Source organism: Haliotis asinina, chromosome 14 (genome assembly GCF_037392515.1).
Source record: "Haliotis asinina isolate JCU_RB_2024 chromosome 14, JCU_Hal_asi_v2, whole genome shotgun sequence".
Lineage (NCBI taxonomy): Eukaryota > Metazoa > Mollusca > Gastropoda > Lepetellida > Haliotidae > Haliotis > Haliotis asinina.
The window spans coordinates 49,652,731-49,674,661 of NC_090293.1; the positions used below are offsets into that span (position 1 = coordinate 49,652,731).

At 38.0% G+C, this 21,931-nt stretch overlaps 2 protein-coding genes across 3 annotated transcripts; one reads left to right on the forward strand and one right to left on the reverse strand.

The window, feature by feature from the left end:
• Positions 1-1,919: 1,919 nt before the first annotated feature.
• LOC137261339 (NEDD8-conjugating enzyme Ubc12) lies at positions 1,920-11,503 on the forward strand. The gene is made up of 5 exons (XM_067799080.1): positions 1,920-2,156; positions 4,510-4,604; positions 5,745-5,887; positions 7,456-7,519; positions 8,356-11,503. Exons 1-5 carry the CDS (start codon positions 2,054-2,056, stop codon positions 8,494-8,496), a joined length of 546 nt encoding a protein of 181 aa, XP_067655181.1. The 5' UTR covers positions 1,920-2,053; the 3' UTR covers positions 8,497-11,503.
• Positions 11,504-13,567: 2,064 nt separating this feature from the next.
• Positions 13,568-20,349, reverse strand: LOC137261848 (trafficking regulator of GLUT4 1-like). Of its 2 annotated transcripts, none has more exons than XM_067799650.1 (5): positions 20,304-20,349; positions 19,105-19,204; positions 16,130-16,221; positions 15,564-15,686; positions 13,568-15,184 (listed from the first exon to the last, which is right to left on the reverse strand). In XM_067799650.1, exons 2-5 carry the CDS (start codon positions 19,115-19,117, stop codon positions 14,981-14,983), a joined length of 432 nt encoding a protein of 143 aa, XP_067655751.1. In that variant the 5' UTR covers positions 19,118-19,204; positions 20,304-20,349; the 3' UTR covers positions 13,568-14,980. The 2 variants fall into 2 exon arrangements, with proteins under 2 accessions (XP_067655751.1, XP_067655750.1); XM_067799649.1 differs by lacking the exon at positions 20,304-20,349 and adding an exon at positions 20,032-20,118.
• Between the last annotated feature and the right edge of the window lie 1,582 nt (positions 20,350-21,931).

The following is a 21,931-nucleotide window of genomic DNA, read 5'->3' on the forward strand; positions in this document are numbered from 1 at the left end:
TAATAACACTAACAGGAGCCATATGAAATTATGGCTTTGTTGCTGAACTTCTTGTGACTAGTACAGCTGACTACAGTTACAATGAACTCAAACTAGTGTTGAAAATTTTTGAATTTTCACAATCAACCATAATATTATCAAAATGGCCAATCATTGATTAATGATCAATCATCTTCAGGGCAGCATAATACGAGACTATTACAAGTCTTGTCATTGGTTGTTAACAGTCATGTGTGCCAATCAGGGAACTCCTTGTTATGTGCTTATATGACTGCCTTTATCACAAGATACTGACTTACATTACACGAGATGGATACACATACCGTGATATAAAAATTAAATGAGTGACATTTGAATTGAAAACAGTGAATATACGTACTGGCCTACAAAATACAGATATGTAGATATATATTAACAAATCATGATCAATCCCCAATATTATGATCGATTCCTTGATTACTATTTGCTACCAATCAATCATTCATCAAATTGATAAATTGTGACACCACAAGCACAAACAGATCCCTAATTTTAGTTTGTTCTAACAAGAGTTTGGTACACACGGTATGTCATACGGCAAATGATAGGAGAAAAAGAATTCCAGTTCATTACATCCATCAGTTCATTAAAAGGGTATTCAGTATGAATGTAGTTTACTTTGCATATAAAACACAGAGTGATACACTCTACTCAAAATTTAGCAAATATCAAATCACCATTAGATGCTTGATACGTGTTTAAGCAGTCATCTGTATGATGCCCGAAAACATATAATCTAATGATATACAGGTATTATTGGTATAATCTTTGATTAGACTGCTCTTAATCCAACCAGTCCATACATTCTGCAGACAACAAGACTTTGTGGGTTGATTTTTAAATCTATCACATATGTTTGCCCTATGGGGATTCATTATTCGACTAATGGGGGGTAATGAACAAGTTTGAAAATTCCAGTTTCTTATTCAAGAAAATCAGTGATTGTACTATGTATACACGGCAATAACATGAAGAATCAGCCTTTTGAAAATTCTGAAAAAAGGTTGATTTTGTGTTTAATGAACACGCAGGCCAACTGAAAATATGATTATAAAAACAATCGTGACTCATGGACAGCACAAATGTAACATGCACAATCAAATGTATCAAACTTATCAACAACAACCTGTTACACGAACTCACCGCAGAGTTATTGAACGCGATAGTCGGAGATGTGCATTGTGGTACAACATACTGAGCACATGCCATTAAAAATTAATACGCAGTACATTCCAGAGAGACCTGTTAAAATTACAAATCAAACGGTCAATATATCAACACAGGTTGTAAAAGCGTTGACAGCTACCTGGGCGAACTCAAGTCAAAACATACTGTAATCTTAAGAAATATATTGTACGTGTCAGGGGCAGATTTCAAACAAAAACTTCAACTTTACTGTATACGAGTTGTTAACTTACAAACAGATTCCACTATTCCCGAGACGATGATAGGCGGACCCCAAAACATGCGTCCAACTGCTGACTGTCGCTCAGGACAGGTGTCTATACAATTACCAACCGACACCAAGCAACAGATATTGTATATTTTTAAAAATGCACTCAATACTCCTTGACCAGATGCACACCATAAACACGTGTATCGTGAAAGAATGTTTTCGAAGACAAATACAAAAACAATGGGTATGTATATAATGAATTTGTGTCAAAATAATGAAGATTTTTCCATAGGGATCATAATCAAATGGCACCGGCAACATCCGATGCACTTGACGTTTCGTATGCAAAAAGAATGCAAATATCTTATATATAATTAAAATGTATAGTCGGAGACCACGTTAATTTTAATGTCATATTTTAAACAATGGTTTGTTCATTTAATAGACTTTTATTTCACTTCTCGTGTGTTTTGAATAAATCCTAGCTCTGCATTGTCATGTCTGTGTGTCGCTCTATCGGAGGATCCTGAAGTTTCGCGAAGATTGTGATCGTTTCATTTCTTCTTATAGGAATTCTTTAAAATACGGCTTTTGTAGTCATAGGTTCTTGTTATAATCATGATTAAGTTATTCTCACTTAAACAACAAAAGAAAGATGGTGAAAGTACCACGGCAGAAAGAGGAAAGAAAGCGTCCGCTGCGCAACTCAGAATTCAGAAAGGTTTGTGGTGCACCTAAAAATAGATTTTTGTCATAAGTTCTGATTGAACAACTTGTTTTGTTTCTTACGACATACAATTAGAGAAAATCAGACTGTTCCCGTTGCTAAAATGAAACAACTTTGGAACATGTTCATTAAAAATATAAACATGAAATAATTTAGAAGAACAAGAGACAGACTAAATGTATAGCTAATGCTCTGCGGTGACTTTCTAATTATGACAATTTCCTTTTAAAAATTCAGAGATGATAGTGAAACAAAGCCTTTGAGCTCCTCTATCCCTCCAAATTAGTGATATATTATGTTTTTTTGTTTTTTGTTTTATGTTTTGTTTTGTTTTGTTTTTTTTGGGGGGGGTTAACTGAAACAATGTCTAATATACATCAATAATACTTCAGTTTAGAGGGTAAGAGTTCCTCACGTTTCCTTATCCCAAATAATATTCATAAATTTCTATATACTAGGATTATGAACAAAATTTATGACATCAATTTCTAGAGGAATAACAAATATAACCTAAGCTTCCAAATTAAGTACAATATATGGGGTTGAACCACTTAGTGCGGCCAGAGACCATATAATATGTGGTTTCTGGTGCTACCTCTGTTAATCTGTGGAAGAAAGAATATAGGGGGACGAAATGAACTCTTTCCCTTTAGAGGGCAATGGACTGTAAATACTGTAACTTCTATTATGAAACACTGACAAAGACATAGGATAAGAATGGGCAGTGGGCAGCCTAGTGGTTAAAGTGTTCACTCGTCCCATTGAAGACCCATGTTTGATTCCCCACATGGGAAAAATGTGTTAAACCCATTTCTGATCTCCTCTGCTGTGATATTGGTGGAGTTTTGCTAAAAGCAGTTAAAACTAAACTCACTCACTCACTTGGTAAAGTTACTGAATACCAGATACCTTCCACCATCTTTAGAAGCAAGCAAGTTTTGTTAGGTTTAGGGTAGGGGTTAGGTTTACAGCAGTGTATGAAATGGTGTGTGTCTGGCGGCCCGCTGCCTGCTAGTTACATGGCAGGCATTCAGCTTCATTTTATGATTGGCCCTCTGCACCAATACATTTTCCAAGGGTATATATTTGGCCATGTCATTTACTACTTGAAATGTTCTGAAAATATTTTACAACTGTGATAGCTTAATGATGTCTGTATAGTTCATGATCAGTCAAACTGTAACTTTCACAGATCAACCTATCCATTTACCAAACACTAAATGTGACTGTCTAGAGAATGCTTTCAGCCAATGAATAATGTCATTCTTTTCTGTTCAGATTCAGATGGCATTGACACTAAATCAATCAACAGTGGCCACAAAGTTCTGGTTTTATTAAATTTGCTTTTGCTCATGTTTAAGTTTGCCTCACTACAAGTAATTCATTAATTACTTCAATTTAACACCTTATCTGAATTTCCTATTTTTGATGCAGGGCTAGTTACATTTTAACATTTTCAGTTATCAGCCCTGTGGGCTTCCTGGCAGTTTGTCAGAGGGAACTCTATCCAATGTTTATATTGCTTTTGTCCTGAACAAGAGCATGATCATCATTACTTTTCACCAGGGATGCCACGATACATCAATACGTCTGTGCAGTGATACTTTTTCCAAGACAGTTTAATTATTGATACATTCAAAACTGTCAATATTTAGTTTTATAAGTATCGATAGTTTTTAATGTATCGATTTAAATGTGTTTATGTATTGTTTGCATTTTGCAAATGTATCATGGTTTTTATGTCAAGAGAGTTATAAATGATTATTTTCATGCACTAAGATTAGGATATTAGAACTTTATAATCTCTGAGAATCAAAAGTGTTAATCTTTTCATGAACAAATATAAAAGATAAATGTTCAAACTGTAAACTAAATTTACTCACTAATGATGCGAAAATGGGTATTGTGAAACATATTAAAACTATGGTGATATGTAGCAATTCATGAAACTTACATATCTTGACATCCCTACTTCACACTGATTGTTCACTGACTAAGATCGTGCTCATTCTTTTATACCCTAAGCATACAGTGATGTATGATGGCAAAAATAGAATGGTGTCCAACTCCAGTTACATGTGCTTTCATAATTTCACTGGGGCGGTGGGGTAGCTTAGTGGGTAAAGTGTTGGCTTGTCACGCCAAAGACGTGGGTTTGATTCTCCACATGGTGCAATGTGTGAAGCCCATTTTCTGGTGTACCCATGCCGCAATATTGCTTTAATATTGCTAAAAGTGGCATAAAACTAAACTCACTCATAATTTCACTACCGTAGGGTTAATCAAAGAGTGAAATTTTGAGACAATAAAATTGTTTCCTTCAGTTTCATATCGCCTTCTCTTTCAGATATCAATGAACTAAACCTGCCCAAGACTTGTCAAGTGGACTTTCCCGATCCTGATGATCTTCTCAGCTTCAAACTCATCATTTCCCCAGACGAAGTAACAATTGAGCTTTCATCCTATTATCATTCTGTGATTTCTGGTGTTTAGTACTGTTTACCACCCTGTTATTACTGGAATAATGCTGGAAGCGTATTAATTCAACCATGTTAGAATGAACTGCATAGGGGACCTAATGTTTAAATGTTTTTCTGTATCCTATGTGTCGTCGTGCTTGAGCTGTATGGACTCATACTATTCATTGCTTTCAAGTCAGGGCTCGATTTAGCTTTAAGAACTTGTACTGCAACTGGAAACTGCTATTTTTTATGTGAACTTGTACTCAGTGCATGTTATGTTTTTGTATTCAAAGAACACAGACTTCAGCCAATAAACAGAATGAGGAACTAACTTTAAACAGTGACTCTGATTATTGTAGGAGCAGTGGCTGATGGACTTACTGTTCATGAAAGTAACATAACTACATATTTCTTTTGTTATAAAACATCCCACCTATCTTTACCAAACCCCAAGCATTAAATGAGGTTTTGCAGTAAGCAGCCGGTGCAACTTGTTTTTATTTGGTGCAAAAATGTGGTTGCCTAAGGTTGCACTGGGTGCAAGCAGGTTTCTTTTCCTTGAAACAACCCCAGCAAGTTATCAATTCTATGGGAGACAATGAAAAATAGCCACTTAAATACCAGTGCGTAGGGAGTTACATCACACAAAGATTGTGCTAACTGATGTTTCTTTTGGGGCTGTGAGTTAGACTAGAGGTGTAAGTGTACACCCTAAAAGGCAAAGAACCATGTTCAATTTCCCACATGGGTAAAGTGACTGAGGGCCATTAGTGTTGTTCATAGCAGTGCTATTGCTTAACTATTGCATATCCGGTATCTGGTGGAGATTTATCAGAACATATACCCTAAAGATATCAAGGATGGACAGATATTGTGTTTGAAACATATTTGATGAGTCCAATAATGTTCATAAGATCTTTGTAACTTAAACACTATCTGCAGATGTAAATTTTGCCTGATTGAAGTATTGTTATTTGTCGTTCATGTTGCAGTTCATAGGGCATTTTTGTTTGCTTCACACTGTGAAAAGAATAATTGAAATCCGATGAAATTATTGAGAATTGAATGATATATAAATGTGCCTGTCATTGAGATGCTAAAATTGTGTTATGTTTTGCAGGGTTTTTACCGAGGTGGCAAGTTTATATTCAGCTTTAAAGTAGGTCCCGGTTATCCTCATGATCCCCCCAAAGTGAAGTGTGAAACTATGGTGTACCACCCAAACATTGACCTAGAGGGTAACGTCTGTCTCAACATTCTCAGGTAAGGACAATTACTTAATCAGAAATATATTGCACCAGCATATCTGAAAGAATTTATCCAGAAGATATGTTTCTAGCAAATATCTGAGATTCAATGATCAACTTCTACTAACCATTAAATATCAATCTCAAATCCCTCAGCCAGAGATCTTTTTCAATCTGTGCACCTTCTTCCTGGAACTTGTTTCCATTTTCTTTTATCAATTTCTTACCATGTTTAGTAGTCCTCAAGTCTGAACATAGGTAGTCATCTCTACCACAAATAGACCCGTGAAGGTCCCGGGGTAGAATAGGCCTTCAGCAACCCATGCTTGCCATAAAAGGTGACTAGGCTTGTCGTAAGAGGCGACTAACGGGATCGGGTGGTCAGACTAGCTGACTTGGTTGACACATGTCATCGGTTCCCCATTGCGCAGATCGATGCTCATGTTGTTGATCACTGGATTGTCTGGTTCAGACTCGATTATTTACAGACCGTCGCCATATAGCTGGAATATTGCTAAGTGCGACGTAAAACTAAACTCACTCACTCACTCACTACCACAAATACAACCATTTGAGCAACTGCTACAGATGGAAAACGGTGCATAACAAATGCACTTACTTTTATCTTTGTAACAGTCTCTCTGCTTTATTTTTTAACTAGGTTTTACCATATTTAATGTAGTTATCCTGTGGCGTTTTTATCTGCTGGTCATTTGGTCAAGGATAAAGATTGCCTGTCTCATGAATGCTAATAATAGAATTTTTTTTGGAAGAGTTTACATTTGCCAGACAGAGTATTTGTGTTGGGATCCTCAATTTGAATCTGATATGTTACATTTAGAGTGTTTTCCTCAAATAATGCCTCTTATCTACATTGCTGTTCCCCCAACATGTCAGGCTTTTACCCACCAGTTTAACATGTGGGGCGGTGGGGTAGCCTAATGGCTAAAGCGTTCGCTTGTCACGCCGAAGACCCGGGTTCCCCATATGGGTACAGTGTGTGAAGCCCATTTTCTGGTGTCCCCTGCCGTGATATTGCTGGAATATTGCTAAAAAGCGGCGTAAAACTAAACTCACTCACTCACTCAGTTTAACATGTATGTTGAGAAAGCATTAAGTAAAGAATGCTTTACGACTTGTGAAGCTAATGATGTATAATCTGATAACTGAAATCACCAAACAAGAAATGAAAACATGATTATCATGAGTTTAAGATTGCCCACTATTTTCGAACCAGGATTTCCTTTGAAGTTACAGACAGAGATAGATTTGAAATTTAAAGTGATCCAGAGAACATGATATGCCTTGACAATGGAAATTTTTGCAGGACATAAGTACAATCAACCTTCAGTGTTTACTGTTCCCATGCATATTTATTGGTCATATTTGATGTATATCAGAATATGGATGCACTGTAGTGGATTTGGGCATTGGTTGCATGCCAAAATGTGAATATGGCAGTTGTGGTTGCTGTTGCCATGGTTACCTTAAATGTTCAGTATTAAAAGACAGATGCCATGAAAACTCTTTTCATGTTTCAATTGTCCAATGTTCACATGTGATGGATGTGGTTACTTGTTTCAGAGAAGATTGGAAGCCTGTTTTAACTATCAACTCTATAGTTTACGGATTACAGTACTTGTTTTTGGTAAGTTGGTCGGTTTGCTGTTCAGCCCCACACTCTCAAATATTCCAGCCATATGGTGGTGGTCTGTAAATAATAAAATCTGGCCCAGACAGTCCGTGAACAACATCATGAGCATCAGTCTTCAACAAGCCTCATATGACAGTGTCATTTTATAACAAAACTTACTCATTCACTGACATGAGTAGTGAGAAAGTACAGTTTGTCCTGAAATATGTTTTATGTCAAAACACTCATACTCAAGTGTCAACAAACTGCATTTCTCAAGTATTGTTGATTTTTGATTCAGGAATTGTGAACTGGTGTATTTTCAGGATATGAAACTACCAAAAATTTCAGCCACACCACTGGACTGGTTAGATGTAAAACTTGACAGCCCTCTCTGCAAATAATTTAGGTTTGATAAGCAATTGGAATTTATCATTTAATATTACAAGTGAATGAATAGTGATTTATTGCTTACTTAGCAAATATTGAAAATGACTCCTGAAAATATATACTGTGAGTCACCATGACTTTGTGTTTTCAAGGTATTTCAAACGCTGGTATTTTATTGTGAACCTTGTAAGGATTACTGACATAAAAGTCATGCAAGAATAAATCAACATGGTTTTTGATGTTATTTTGTTAATATTTACTGGACTTTTCATAGAAAAGTGATAAATAGTAAAGAAAGAAATTTTCTTGTAGCCCATGGACAAGTAAGATACCATTGTTTGATTGCCCAAAATGAAAACTGACTTGTCCCTGGTATAGTTTAATGGGATTTTTGAACCTCTGATGCATTACATAGTTCCACCCCTACAGGTTCTGTTACAACATCTGGTGTGTATTTGCAGGAACCTAATCCCGAGGACCCTTTAAACAAGGAAGCCGCAGAGGTGTTGCAGTCGAATAGGAGACTGTTTGAACAGAACGTTTCTAAATCTATGCGGGGAGGCTATGTAGGATCTGTACTTTTCGAAAGGTGCTTAAAATGAGAATGGATGCTACTACGACGGAGTTACTTGTTGTCAGAGACCTGAAGGGTAGTGCCTTGCTCTACCTTATGTTCATGCACTATGCGTTATTGGAATTCTTACGAGCTCCAACGTATTGTGACATTTTGTGATCACACACACGCCATGTGCTTCATGGAAAGGTGTGTTTTGAACGAGTGCTGGGTAAACTGATTGTATTTTACTGAAAGGGAAGCCAGTAAATTTACCATTTTCTACTTCTCTCAACAGTGTCTATGGGCTTATTTATGTACTTGTGGGATAACTTGAAAATTACAAGTTTTCTTGAGAAACACCACATTTTCTTCAGTAAAATACAAACAAGTGTATCATTATTCTGCCTCTTTGCATATGTTATACTGATATGTTCCTGTCAATTTTATGACAGAAGTGTAGGGATCGTGTCAAAATATTTTTGTCATTTTAAGATGATGATTTTAGTGTGAAATATTATGTCCTGCATTTCCTGTTTGTTGACATCAATGATGTTTGTGAGACAGTTTATCGTTAATAATGATGTGAGAAGTTTTGACATGGTCCCCATTATTAATATACATTTTTCTGAGGCTATATTTAGAAGTACATGTATATGAATAATGACTGATTCATGTCTTTATTAATGAATACTCTACTGTTCTGGAACTATTTTATTCTGTATGCAAAAAGATAATATCAAGAAATCTAATTCCAGCTTTCAAACTAAAATGCATTTCACAGTCAATCTGTTCAGCAGGCGACAGGATTTGAAAGCTTTTATCTCCTCATTTCCTCATAAATATTGTTTTGTTTTGTCTGTTACCATGGTAACAAGGGTATAGGTACATGAACAGTTTGAGTTCTGGTGTGGCATTATAAGATGATTATTTTTGTATTCTTTCATAGGTATGGTGGAAACAATTAGAGGTCCGATGTCATAAATATTCATGATAGTATAGTGGAACCTCATTATCTCTCAGTTCAGTATTATGTAAATGCACAACACAAGCAAAATGTACAAATCTACTTTAAGAGTTTCTAGGTGGCAGGTAATCAGATTAGATATCTGGGAGATATTGGCTCTCACATTTGGAATCAGTCTATACTACTATGAAACTAAGATGTCCATGCTAATGTTTGATGGGTTAAGCTTTCATACTATCAACAAGAAAAGTCATTAATATGTCTGGAGCAACCCTACTTCGTGATATCTCACAGAACTTCCTGTGAAGAGTTGTGTCCCTTTGTAACTTGTATCTTCTATTCTTTACTCACTGTATTTTTTCCAGGGGGGTTGATCCTACCAATAGGCTTCAAATGAAGTGATATTCATATTTTTGTGTGTGTGATTAGGAATTCAATCTTATTATCTCCCAAACTCACTCGCACATTTTGAGTGGTGTATATTTTGGTTTGTTGCAAGCTGTTGGCATTAATGGTGGTTCCACAATATCATGTATGTCAACACTTCCTTGTACAAATAGTATAAAAAGGGAAAAAAATCTGTTTTACATGTTTCAGTTTTCTTGGATTTTCTTTTCACCTATACCTGTGAAGAAGCATGGTTATATATTCCTAGCAGTGCAGTTCTCAGTGTTATTGGCGATAAATATATTAAGACCAATCTATAACACTTCTGAGACAAATTGCAAAGAACAAATAATGAAAAGATATCAAAGACTTGGAAAGTCCACTAGTCCATGACTTGTGATAGTAAAGAGGACTCTAAAGACAGTTCCTTACTGACTCCCACTTTACTATTGGTAGATAACAGATGATTACTTTTTTGACATTTTGACTAATTCAGCTAAAACTTGTTTCTAACCCATTTTATGTGTCATTTCCTTTAATTTGTCTTTTCTAAAATAAATGAGGACAGTTCCTGAACTAGTATTGATGGCATTGTTTGGTGGAGGGTACTGCTTTGATGCTGCTGCCCTTCTCAGTGTCATTCGCAAGTCATGTCTTACCAAAAGCAGCATCAGGATTAGATATTGACAAGTAAGCTTGTTTACAATACTGTGGACTGAAGTAAAGATTCCTGTACGTGCTCCTTCTGTATTGTGACAAGGAGAAACTGATTCAGAGCGTTCTCTGTTCTATTCTGTAATGAGTAAACTGGTGAAAGAATTTTATAACTGAAAAGATAAGATCAGAAACAATAGTCATTATATAGTTATGACAGAAAATATTTGTATTAAATCAATATTAATTATATTAATCAGCTTACAGGCTTTTTATTCAGTCAGGACTTAGTGTATGATCAGATGATAAAGATCTCACAATAGTCATTTGTGCTATGGTGATTTCCGGAGGTCACAATAATCTTTAGTGCTGTGATGATTTCCGGAACTCTCAATAATCTGTAATGTTCTGGTGATTTCCCGAGATTTAGAAACAAGTTTAGTTCCTGATATGGATGCTGATATTATTGATTTTGTTGGTTGTTACTTTCTGATAATTCTTTATTCAGTGGTAACGGTTTTGACGCAGTGTGAATCAAAAAACACAATCAGTAAATGATTCACATACATGCAAAAGTCAAGTCTCTATCAATCCAAGCTATACGAGGAGTCTTAGGTCAAGAGGTAGCATTGTATTATTTTGTAATCTGTTCATTCCCGTATGTACCTCATTTACCCATTGTCCATCATTTCTCACTACGAGTTGGGTTCAGATGGCAACAGGGGTTATTCCTGTTGCAGATCATTCATGACATTTTGTTCATTGTTTTGTTGAAAAGTTGAGTGAATTGTGTTTTAAATATGCATGATGTACATCAAATATATGGCAGACTAGAAGTTCTAAAACCCATGGAAACTAATGATCGACTTACAGAACAATCAGATAAAGACATTTTGCATGTACTGCTGTTTTTACCCATCTGATGTTCGTTTAAGTGATGGGTTTTTCATTGGCCTGAAAAAAGACCTGTGACAATTTAGCACTGTAAAATGTTCATATTATCAACAGTACAGATGATAACTAGGATTAAAATATCCTCCCTACCAAAGGGTGTTTTGTTTTATTGCGGGTGCTTTTGCAGGGTTGCCTCCCTTGTTGTGCAAGGATCTGATGACTGTAGATCTAAATCCCGGATTTTCCCTGATTGGGCTTCCTTATGGTCAGTACCTGATTTGGGTTTCAGGTAACCTCTGACTTGCGTGTCAGTTTGGGCTATTGTCCAGTCTGAACTAACAGGACTAATATATCCAAAATAGTGTTGTATCACAGATATTATTTATTATTACATGTATCACTGTACATTAATCATGTCTGAAGGGGGACCAGTGGTCACACTAAAGACACAGGTTTGATTTCCCACATGAGTACTATGTGTAAACCCATTTCTGGTACCCCCGGCCATGATATTGCAGGAATGTTCCTTAAAGCGTTGATACTCTCTCATGTATGAAGGCACCAGACTGGACATACACAACGTAAGTCAAAGGACACGCACAAGTTGAAAGCTGTTTTACCCACCAGCCAGGACAGATTGATAACCATGATAGTATGAAAAATATACAAGTGTTCCCTGATTTTGAGTCACTAAGCAAGCCAATTCCGCAGTTCAAAAAAACATTTTCAATCCAGAGATTACCCCTAAACTAAGGCTTGTATGTTCCAAGGAACGAATTAATGTCTTGATGTTTTCTTTTCTGTGCACATAAATTTCAGGAACATGGAGTTGAAAAGCAAATATGGAGCTATAAGTATCTGTGTGACTTACGTAGATGATCAGTAGCAAACTTGAATACTGTATCATTGTTTACACAATATCACAGATACACAGCCAAAATCCATATAAAATCGTTAATGCTAAAAGAAGAGGCATAGTTTAACAAAGTGAACATACTGAATTATTAAAATGTGAAAATGGAAGGGTTAGGCTAGAAAATATTGCCGATAAGAGTAAAGCTCAGGTTTGATGGCATGACCTGCTGTTTCATCCATTTTCATCCAACAACCAGAAGTCCTTTGTATGCAAGTATGGAACATGAGTAAATGATCTTTGTTATTGACATTGTACATGAGGTCTTTGCTGTAACAGTCCTGTATTTTTGGTTAATTTGAATAAACAGCCATGTTTATGTTTTATCTGTATGTTTGCATCTAGCTGACCAATAAGGGTGGGAGTTTTATGGAGGTCAACTTTTTTATGAGAAACACAATGTTTCTTAGTATATCATTACTCCTTCATGTGAATGATTACCGGATGAAGGGGTAAAGATGTGATTCAGAACATTTTGTTTGTCATAATATTAAGCTGATGGAGTAAGAATACACTCTGAAACATGTTTTTCATTATCTTCACCTGATTGAGTAGGGATATGCTCCAAAAACTCGTGTGTCTCATAGTATTCATTTGATGAAGGCGTAAGGATAGGTCCCAAATCTCGTGTGTCTCATAGTATTCATTTGATGAAGGGGTAAGGATATGCTCCAGGGCATTGTTTCTCATAATATTCACCATATATGGAAGAGTAGTGATATGCTGTGAAATGTGTTTCTCATAATATTCACCAGATAAATGATATGGTACTAAATATGTTACTCATAGTATTCATCTGATGAGGGAGTAAAGATGTACTCTAAAACATTGTGTTCCTCATAATAAAGACTTTCCTTATGGGTAGGCTTCTAAATGCCATTCAGAGATCTAGCCAACCACTTAACACAAATCATCAGATCCTGGTCTTCAGCCACTCTACCTGTGAAGATCCAAGTTTGACTCGATCTTTTGTGACCCCTGCTTGTAAAGATGTGAACCAGCTAGGCTGTTCAGTGTGATGCAGCTCATCACATCCCAGATGTGAAAATTGATGTTCATGATCACTAATATGCTTGAATATTGTCACATCTGATTTTTAAAATATGGGATATTGGTCCTTGTTTGAGCAACCAACAAAACAAACTCATGAAACAGCTCCTTTGGCTCAGCACCTCTACACAGGTCAAGGTCACTTAATTTTGGCTGAAATCAGTACTTGACCATACAAGTCTAACATTGTTATGGTGTAAATAATGAAACTTCAAGGAAACGTACAATATGTTTATTTACACACTAATATTAAGAGACAGGATGTCTGCACATGTACAAAGCTTATAAAGAGGCATATCTCCATAACTTTTAGTTAATTGTTAAGATTATTGTGCCTTGTTCAAAGCATTCATCGTCCTGACAAGATCGTAACTGACATACCTTAACCTAAGAATTGTCATATAGACATGTTAGGTATTTTTTCGAGATTGGTATTAATATCCAGGTTTCAATTAAAAATAATACAGAGAAACAAAACACATGGGTTGTCCTTTAGACCACTTCTTGCTGTCCCAGCAGAGTATTTTTATGTAAACCGGCTGTGGTCTTGTTCCAAAGAGTGATTGTAATGCCATGACAGTGGTACGTCTGCGTTACAGTATGGGAGTTTCGAACACCGTTACGGTACAATACCCATATGTCTGCGTTACAGTATGGGAGTTTCGAACACCGTTACGGTACAATACCCATATGTCTGCGTTACAGTATGGGAGTTACGAACACCGTTACGGTACAATACCCATATGTCTGCGTTACAGTATGGGAGTTACGAACACCGTTACGGTACAATACCCATATGTCTGCGTTACAGTATGGGAGTTACGAACACCGTTACGGTACAATACCCATATGTCTGCGTTACAGTATGGGAGTTACGAACACCTTAATTGTCGCATACTCGTATGTCTGCGTTGACGTATGGGAGTTACGATCACCTTTACTTTAGGGTAGTCGTACGTCTGTGTTATATTGGGATATTTCTGCAGTTGTGGAATCGTATACTTTCATCTGTACTCAAAGGCAAAAATTCCTTGTGACGCCAGTTTGTTTTACTTGCACATCCTATCAATCCACACCAAGCAACCATTGGGAAGAAGAGATTCGGAAAACACTTCTCTCTGATACTTTTTACAAGATTTTACCATGCTACATCCAGATATAAATAACAGACCGCTGGAACACAACCTGGCGACATCAGCAGTACAACCACGCCAAACAGTTCCAGTCATACACGCCTGACCGTGACAACACATTGCCACGGCATAGGTTGCATCGTGGACACAGCTTCCAGACATCTCTCATCATCCCTCTAAACGAAGGGGTCAAGGTTTATACCCAGCATCAATTGACAATGTTCTCACATTTGCCCTTTACAATATCTCGATACCAACCTGGTTTCTTCAGAACATCAACGTTGCTAATGTCCTTTCCCTGACGAAAGCCTGCAATGTTAAGAGCAACAAGCTCCAGGGCGAGTGAGTTTGTACCGTTTAGATTCACCTTCTCGAGTCCGTAAAGACAACGTATTTCTTGATACGGGATACAGCGATACAGAGTATACACACACTGGTACAAGGATGTAACTTATCACCAAGGGAGGAGGTACACAAAAAACTGCCATTATTTAAAATAGTTCAGTTACGAAATGAAGACACTTTGAGCTCTGTCCTATGGAGTTGCTGTAGTGATGTGGTCGTGGTCGTGGTCGTGCTCGTGTACGTGGAGATACGTAATGTAGAAGACGGCGCCGAGGAGTGCACCGAGGAGGATGAAGAAGATGCCGAGAGTAATGGCAACAATGGACAGATCCTTGGCGTTCTTGCCCTGCGCGGCCGCCACCTGCAAGTCACCTCGTCTCTTGGCAGATCGACTCTGGCAACACCAACCACTCTTTATGAAAACTTCCATTCACTCAAAAACAGTGTTATCATTACCTGGCTCACTCGTTTATTACAAACACTTCCGTTACATCATTAAGAAAGTAAAAACACAAATTAAAAGCTCAAACAAATTTGCATGGAGAAATAAAGGGAGACAACTCTTAAACACATTCAAACTATCTAGACCAAAATATATTATGTAAACGAAGAGTAAAATACTCGGAAATTTCGATTTAAACAAACTATTATTTTGTTACCAAAGAGGCACCAAAGAAGCACTTTCGTGTATTTCAAACATAACCAAAATAGAACGAAGCGTCGATTGTCATGAACCGTCGAGCAGGATCACCCAACATGACACGGTTACTTACCCTGCAAGCGTAGACAAGCGCCGTGATGCCAGCCGGGGTGAAACAACAGAAACATGCAAACAACGCCAGTTTGAAGTGGCTAGTCGGTCTCTCCGAGAACATAGGGTCGTCCCTGTGCATGTCCTGTAGCAAAGTTAAAATGTTTGTCTTTTAATATAATTATGCTTTGTGGGTCAAAGCCTCGGTAACCAATATTTCATCAATATACTGTCATGAAAGCCGACTTGAACCAGACAAACTAGTGGATGATATAATGAGCAAAGTCAAATTCGCTTACGATTACCCATCAACTAATCGATCATATGTAATCTCTTGTAGTTACACTAACAGAGTCAGAGGAGGCCCTCGATTATACATTCTCAGAATATTCGGCTGAAATGTGTATTTCACTACCAGTGACATGGCATATTGAGCTAACAGCGGGGTCAATGTTCTCTGGTGGTCAACCATGGCATTACCTGGTCCCAGAGACCATATAATCTATTATCTATAATTTCGGTGGCAATTTCCCCGTAAATCTCATGGACCTAGATAGTATCCCTAGCTATGCCCAGTTTGATACTCACCAGCCGTACTGAAGGCTCGTCAAAGGGCTTGGGTCTGTAGGAGGCAAGGTATGCCCCATTGTATACAGTGTAGGGGGTGGGGATATCAGACGCTGGAACAGGATGCGATAACAGGTTAATGGTTGGTTGGCTGGTCGGTTGGTTGGTTTTTTGTTTAACGCTACGTTCAGCAATATTCCAGCTTCACGGCAGCGGTCAGTAAATAATCGAGTCTGGATCAGACAATCCAGTGATCAACAGCATGAGCATCGATTCACGCAATTAGGAACTGATGACGTGTGAACCAAGTCAGCGAACCTCACCACCAAATCCCGTTAGTCGTTTCTTACAAGTATGGGTTTCTGCAGAACATTTCCAACCCAGATCTCCACGGGTCTCGGGTTAATTGAAACTTGTATAGCGAATCATGACAGCCATGTCATAACTGATAAGTTAAGAAAAGAAAACTTAGAGCAAAAACACGAAGTAATGATATATTTTTCTGATCTTTCTTCCAAAAATGAGCACATGGAGAATGAATCAACTTTCGAATATATACACACATGCAGAAATACACAAAATAAAAAAATACAAACTTTAAAAGTTAATAACTGAATTAGGCTTCCATAGATTCTTGAACCTAAGATTGTCAAGATATGACAAGAAAAACGTTCTGCACGTGCAATTCCATTCCATTACTATATGAATCTTGAAAATCAAGTTTCACACGCTTGGTTTCACCGGTCTGTTGTGAGATTCTCCTTTCACTTTAGTGTTTGAAAATCTGTCATATTAAGGAGAAAGTTAACTACCGCTGAGAGATGGCAGGTGATAGGCATGACAAATGCTGGCATATCATGCAGGGCCATTGCGAGGCAAATGGGTCGTCATCACAGCGTCATCACCCGTTTAGTCGCCAAACATAATCAAACCAACATATGTCATATTTGGGATTTCACTTTCTCAATAAAGTACAAATTCAAGTACTATTTCGGTTGAATCCCATCCGAGATTCGAACCCGAACCCTCAGAGTCAGGCAGCTAATCTCCAGCACACAAAGTCAGCCGCCTAGCCCGCTCAGCCACCGCGACTTCCACAAAAATGAAAGTCGGACAACTGGTAGTCTCGACTGCGTACTTTGTATACCCCTCTGATAAGTGTAATCATAATGAAACCAATAATGTCAATGACAGTCATAGATCTCGTTGTGATAGTTACCATTGAGTATCCAAAGTAGCAGGTCACAAAAATAGTGGGTGGAGCTCAACTTTTGTGCATGTGTATATTTGAGAGGCTCCATGTACTGGTTTCAAAGGTTTAAAGGCCCACTTTCCACTGGCTAACAATTTCGTGAAATGGAGGAACTCAAAAGATAGATTTAATTATGTTTCTTCTATTAGAGGAAAGTCGATTATGTTTCGAAAAAAATACTAAAGTTGATAAATATATGCATGTACTGTTCAAAAGAAGTTAAAAACACAATGTGGTATTTTTTCTTTCGGTATCCGTGTGAAACCCATTTATAGTATTCCCCGTTGTGATGCTGGAATATTGATGAAAGTGGAGTAAAACTAAAGTCACTCACTAACTCACGCTGCATTGTATTGTTATGAAAATCCCTGCTGTTCCTTTTTTCTTGAAGAATCATATTAAAATGAAACTGCATGTTTGATAAAAAAAGCCAGATATAAATGAGACATCGTATTTCAACCATTGTGTCCTTTAATAACGCAAATGAAAATTAAACCTTTATCCAAAGTTTCTCACACTCTAATCCATGCCCATCCATCATTTCAACGTTTTTTAAGTTTTCTTGGCGAGCGGCTTCACCCACAGGCACCTGCTGAATCTGAAAACGTCATCCCACATCGATCCGCTAATCAATCAACCGGCAACACTCGGTCACTTTGGCAACTTATAAACCAATGTATCTGCGTACGGTCGACAATACAAGACCTGTCCAAATCACTGCACACAAAACGAATGAATTAACTAAAACATAGGGAATTCGTCCAGCCTGAGCTAATGTGTTTAAGTTTTGACTCTAATATTTAGAAGAAAATAGTCATCAATGAATGTGAAGAACACCCAGTGCCATATATTTCAACCCATGATGGACACATTAACTGAAGTCAGTTAAGGAAATGAACTAGAGTTTTATGAAAAATAACTTTGTGTTACTCTTTTAGATCGTTAAATGTTCTCATCGGAAAACAGAGACTCCTTCGTTTGACGCCGATGCCGTAAATAAACCAAAGTGAAAAAAACAGTTATTACATGGAGCTGAATATCAATGACGAAGGCAAACGGTCTTTTCGTTCATAGGGATCACATGGCAGATTGATCCCACTTAAACTGTGTATTAAAAAGAACAATTGTCAAGACCTTGCACCTTGAGGTGATAAGGTATGCCGTGTCTAAGAATGTCATCGTTCAAATTATAATATCTTTCACACTAAACATCTCCCACGATGTATGAAGCCGACATAATTTATTCAAGGAAACAACAGCTGAGCAGAATTTAAAGTTCGGATTCTCCAGTTCACATCAACTGTTCAAAATAATTCTGTTAAAATTCACACTTTGATTAAAAACGAACAGGATTACAATAACATGGAGTTTTGAGGATATTTCATGAAACGTCGGTTTGTACTTTACACTGTGCTTAATAGAGAAGCAGACATGTTAACATCCGACAACACCCTATGTAATAGACATTCTATTTATCAGCGAGCATCAATTGTCTTTTTTTAAAAATCGTACGCGAAGAGAAATAATACTTTTTCAAATTAACCTGTCGATAGTGATTCTGCAGAAATGCATCTATGTTTTAAGGTTAAGAGACTTAAAGACTACATCACACACTTGCAACATATGGACGTGGGTTGTGGCAATGTATAATTCGTATAATATACACCGATGTGTACATTATATTTGGTGTGTAAAATGATTTCATGACAGTTTTGCTGATAAACACATTGAAAATGATACTTACTGATTTTGGTCATGTTTGAGTCCACTGCTGTAGGGCAAATGTGCACGGGCGATCTCGTTTTCTGTATCCTGCAGCAGTCGGATGACGTCAACAACCGAGCCTACAACCGAGTGAGTGAGTGAGTGAGTGATTGAGTTTAGCTTTATGCCGCACCCAGCAATATTCCAGTCATATGGCGGCAGTCTGTAAATAATTGAGTCTAGACCAGACAATCCAGACAATCAACAGCATGAGCATCGATCTGCGCAATTGGGAACCGATGACATGTGTCAACCAAGTCAGCGAGTCTGACCACCCGATCCCATTAGGCGCCTCTTACGACAAGCATAGTCGGCTTTTATGGAAAGCATGGGTTGCTGAAGGCCTTTTCTACCCCGGACCTTAACGGGTCTATGGTTTTACGACGATGTGAGCAATATTCCAGCAATACCACAGCGGGAAGAACAAGAAAGGGGCTTCACACAATGGACCCATGTGCGGAATCGAACCCCGGTCTTCAGCGCGACGAGCGGACGATATAACCACTAGGCTACCCCAGCGTCCAGAGTTGGCACGAATAGTTGTTTACTGTATTGATATCGGTAGTAGGCTATTGTGATGGCAGTAGTAAATAAACCTCAAAACGTTAACCGTTAAAACAATAGATTCTCTGTAGCTTTGCCATATAAGATAGTCATGTACTGGTCAAAACTGGTATCCCTTATGAACATATTTTAAATCACAAACATGATCTTGATTCGCGAGAAATTTTAAAATTGTAAGCTTTAAACTGCACCTATGTTTATCCGAAAGGTCTGAATAACTCATAACCAGTGGGCAATGTTTCAAGGTTTCTTGAAATTACGTAGAGCGTTTATAAACAATTTTCATGAACTATTTATAATGTTATTAACATATTGATCAAATTTTGTCAAAACAAAATCTTACCGTCGTTTCCTATTCACCCATTGCAGAACTGCGACGTTTAATCCAGACAGAGTTTGAAGATTTCAATTCATATATGTTTGATTAGAGACCCTTCTCAGCCGTGTGCGTCTTCTGCAACCAGTGCTAACCTAATCCCGAATATGATGCCCCCCACCTCCAGGTGACCAGTCCTTAGCCCCAGGGTGAAGTGACGTGAGTGATAAATGCGTGCATGGTCACACCTGGAGCAGGTAATTACTCAGACGCCGGTGCAATACCTGATCATATCTTACCTGTACAACTACTCAGGTTAATTGATTTATGGCGCACAGATTTCTTCCTGGGTGTCGCGGGATACCAATATTACAGTCAAGGAAACATCCTTCTGTTAGCTGCTTGTTACGTGATTAGTTCCACTTGTGTGAAATTGTTAGGAACTTCGATGAGCCGACATTCCCCCTTGGCTATTCCTGGACCGCATGCCTCCGGGTGGTAGTTGTCATTAAGGCGACTGAGGTGATCGGGAGCAAGAGCAAAGTATTAATGTTGGATATGGCTTGGAGTGATTTAGTGAGTTTAGTTCTACGACATACAACAGTATTCCAGCTATATGACGGCGTTGTATAAATAATCGAGTCTGGAACAGACAATCAAGTGATGAACAGCATGAGGATCGACCTGCGCAATTGGGAACCGATGACATGTGTCAATCAAGTCAGCGAGCCTGACCACCCGATCCCGTTAGTCGCCTCTTACGACAAGCATAGATTATTACTGAAGATTAATATTCTAACAAGCATACTCTCCGAAACATCTAACTGCTGAATGAGCAAGTATACGCTCCGAAACGTCGACGTGAAGAAGTATTCACTCTGAAACGTTTCATTCACAATAAAGAAGTTGATATCCAAAAATGTTGTTTCTTATGCACTCCATGTCTATATACCCTTCGCAGATTTGGAGCATTTGGTTATAGAAGGAGGATCGAGTATTTTTGGCCTTCAGTGAACCATATTTGTGACCAAATCTAGGGGGATCGGTTTGTCTGGGTGGTATTATTCCAGACTGGAGTAATATAGCTGAACATTGCTGCGTTTGAGGCTACACAACAAAACAAATCCAATGTGTTTATTTTGGTCTATAGTATCAAATGTGCCCTGATTGCTGAATGTGCCCTGATTGCTGAATGTGCCCTGATTGCTGAATGTGCCCTGATTGCTGAATGTGCCCTGATTGTTGAATGTGCCCTGATTGCTGAATGTGCCCTGATTGTTGAATGTGCCCTGATTGCTGAATGTGCCCTGATTGTTGAATGTGCCCTGATTGCTGAATGTGCCCTCATTGTCGGATGTGCTGATTGTCGAATTTGCTCTGATTGTCAGAAGTCTTCTGATTGTCGGATGTGCTGATTATAGGATGTGCTCTGAGTGCCCTACAGCAGAAGGTGGTGGTTTCCGAACACGACCCAAGTCACTAATCTAAGTTCGTTGATTGGAACATATGCATAGATGAATGCCCGTGACAGTCACTTTTCCCGCTGGCATTTAAGAGTTGGTATGAACAGGAACCATGTTTGTGGATAGACGTCTCCATCTGCAATGTTATTAAACGCTTGTTTGCATCTACAATGAGACATCACATCCAGTGCAAATACAGAGTTTGTCTACCCATGAAAAATTGTTCCTGTTCACTGTGAGAGTGAGCAGATTTTAACACTGCTTTGATCAACATTTGACTAACTGACGAAGTGAGAACTTAACAGGTATGGAGGTGACAAAGCGCCAACCTATTTACATGACCGGACTATTCCTGCCCCTAATTCATACAAGTATCCTGTACATTTGCAACCCCAGCAGAGAATAGCCCAGGTTCGAGTCACAACTTTGGTATTTTGTGAGTCATTGCTGGCTTGAAGATACTG

Excerpts from the sequence above, each read along its gene's own strand:
- LOC137261339 (XM_067799080.1), top strand. The coding sequence starts at position 2,054 with ATGATTAAGTTATTCTCACTTAAACAACAAAAGAAAGATGGTGAAAGT. Across the intron at positions 4,605-5,744 it reads TCATCATTTCCCCAGACGAA|GGTTTTTACCGAGGTGGCAA; the intron begins GTAACAATTGAG and ends TATGTTTTGCAG. Across the intron at positions 7,520-8,355 it reads GATTACAGTACTTGTTTTTG|GAACCTAATCCCGAGGACCC; the intron begins GTAAGTTGGTCG and ends GTGTATTTGCAG.
- LOC137261848 (XM_067799650.1), bottom strand. Across the intron at positions 15,687-16,129 it reads ACGAGCCTTCAGTACGGCTG|GACATGCACAGGGACGACCC; the intron begins GTGAGTATCAAA and ends ACTTTGCTACAG. Across the intron at positions 15,185-15,563 it reads CGCTTGTCTACGCTTGCAGG|AGTCGATCTGCCAAGAGACG; the intron begins GTAAGTAACCGT and ends TGGTGTTGCCAG.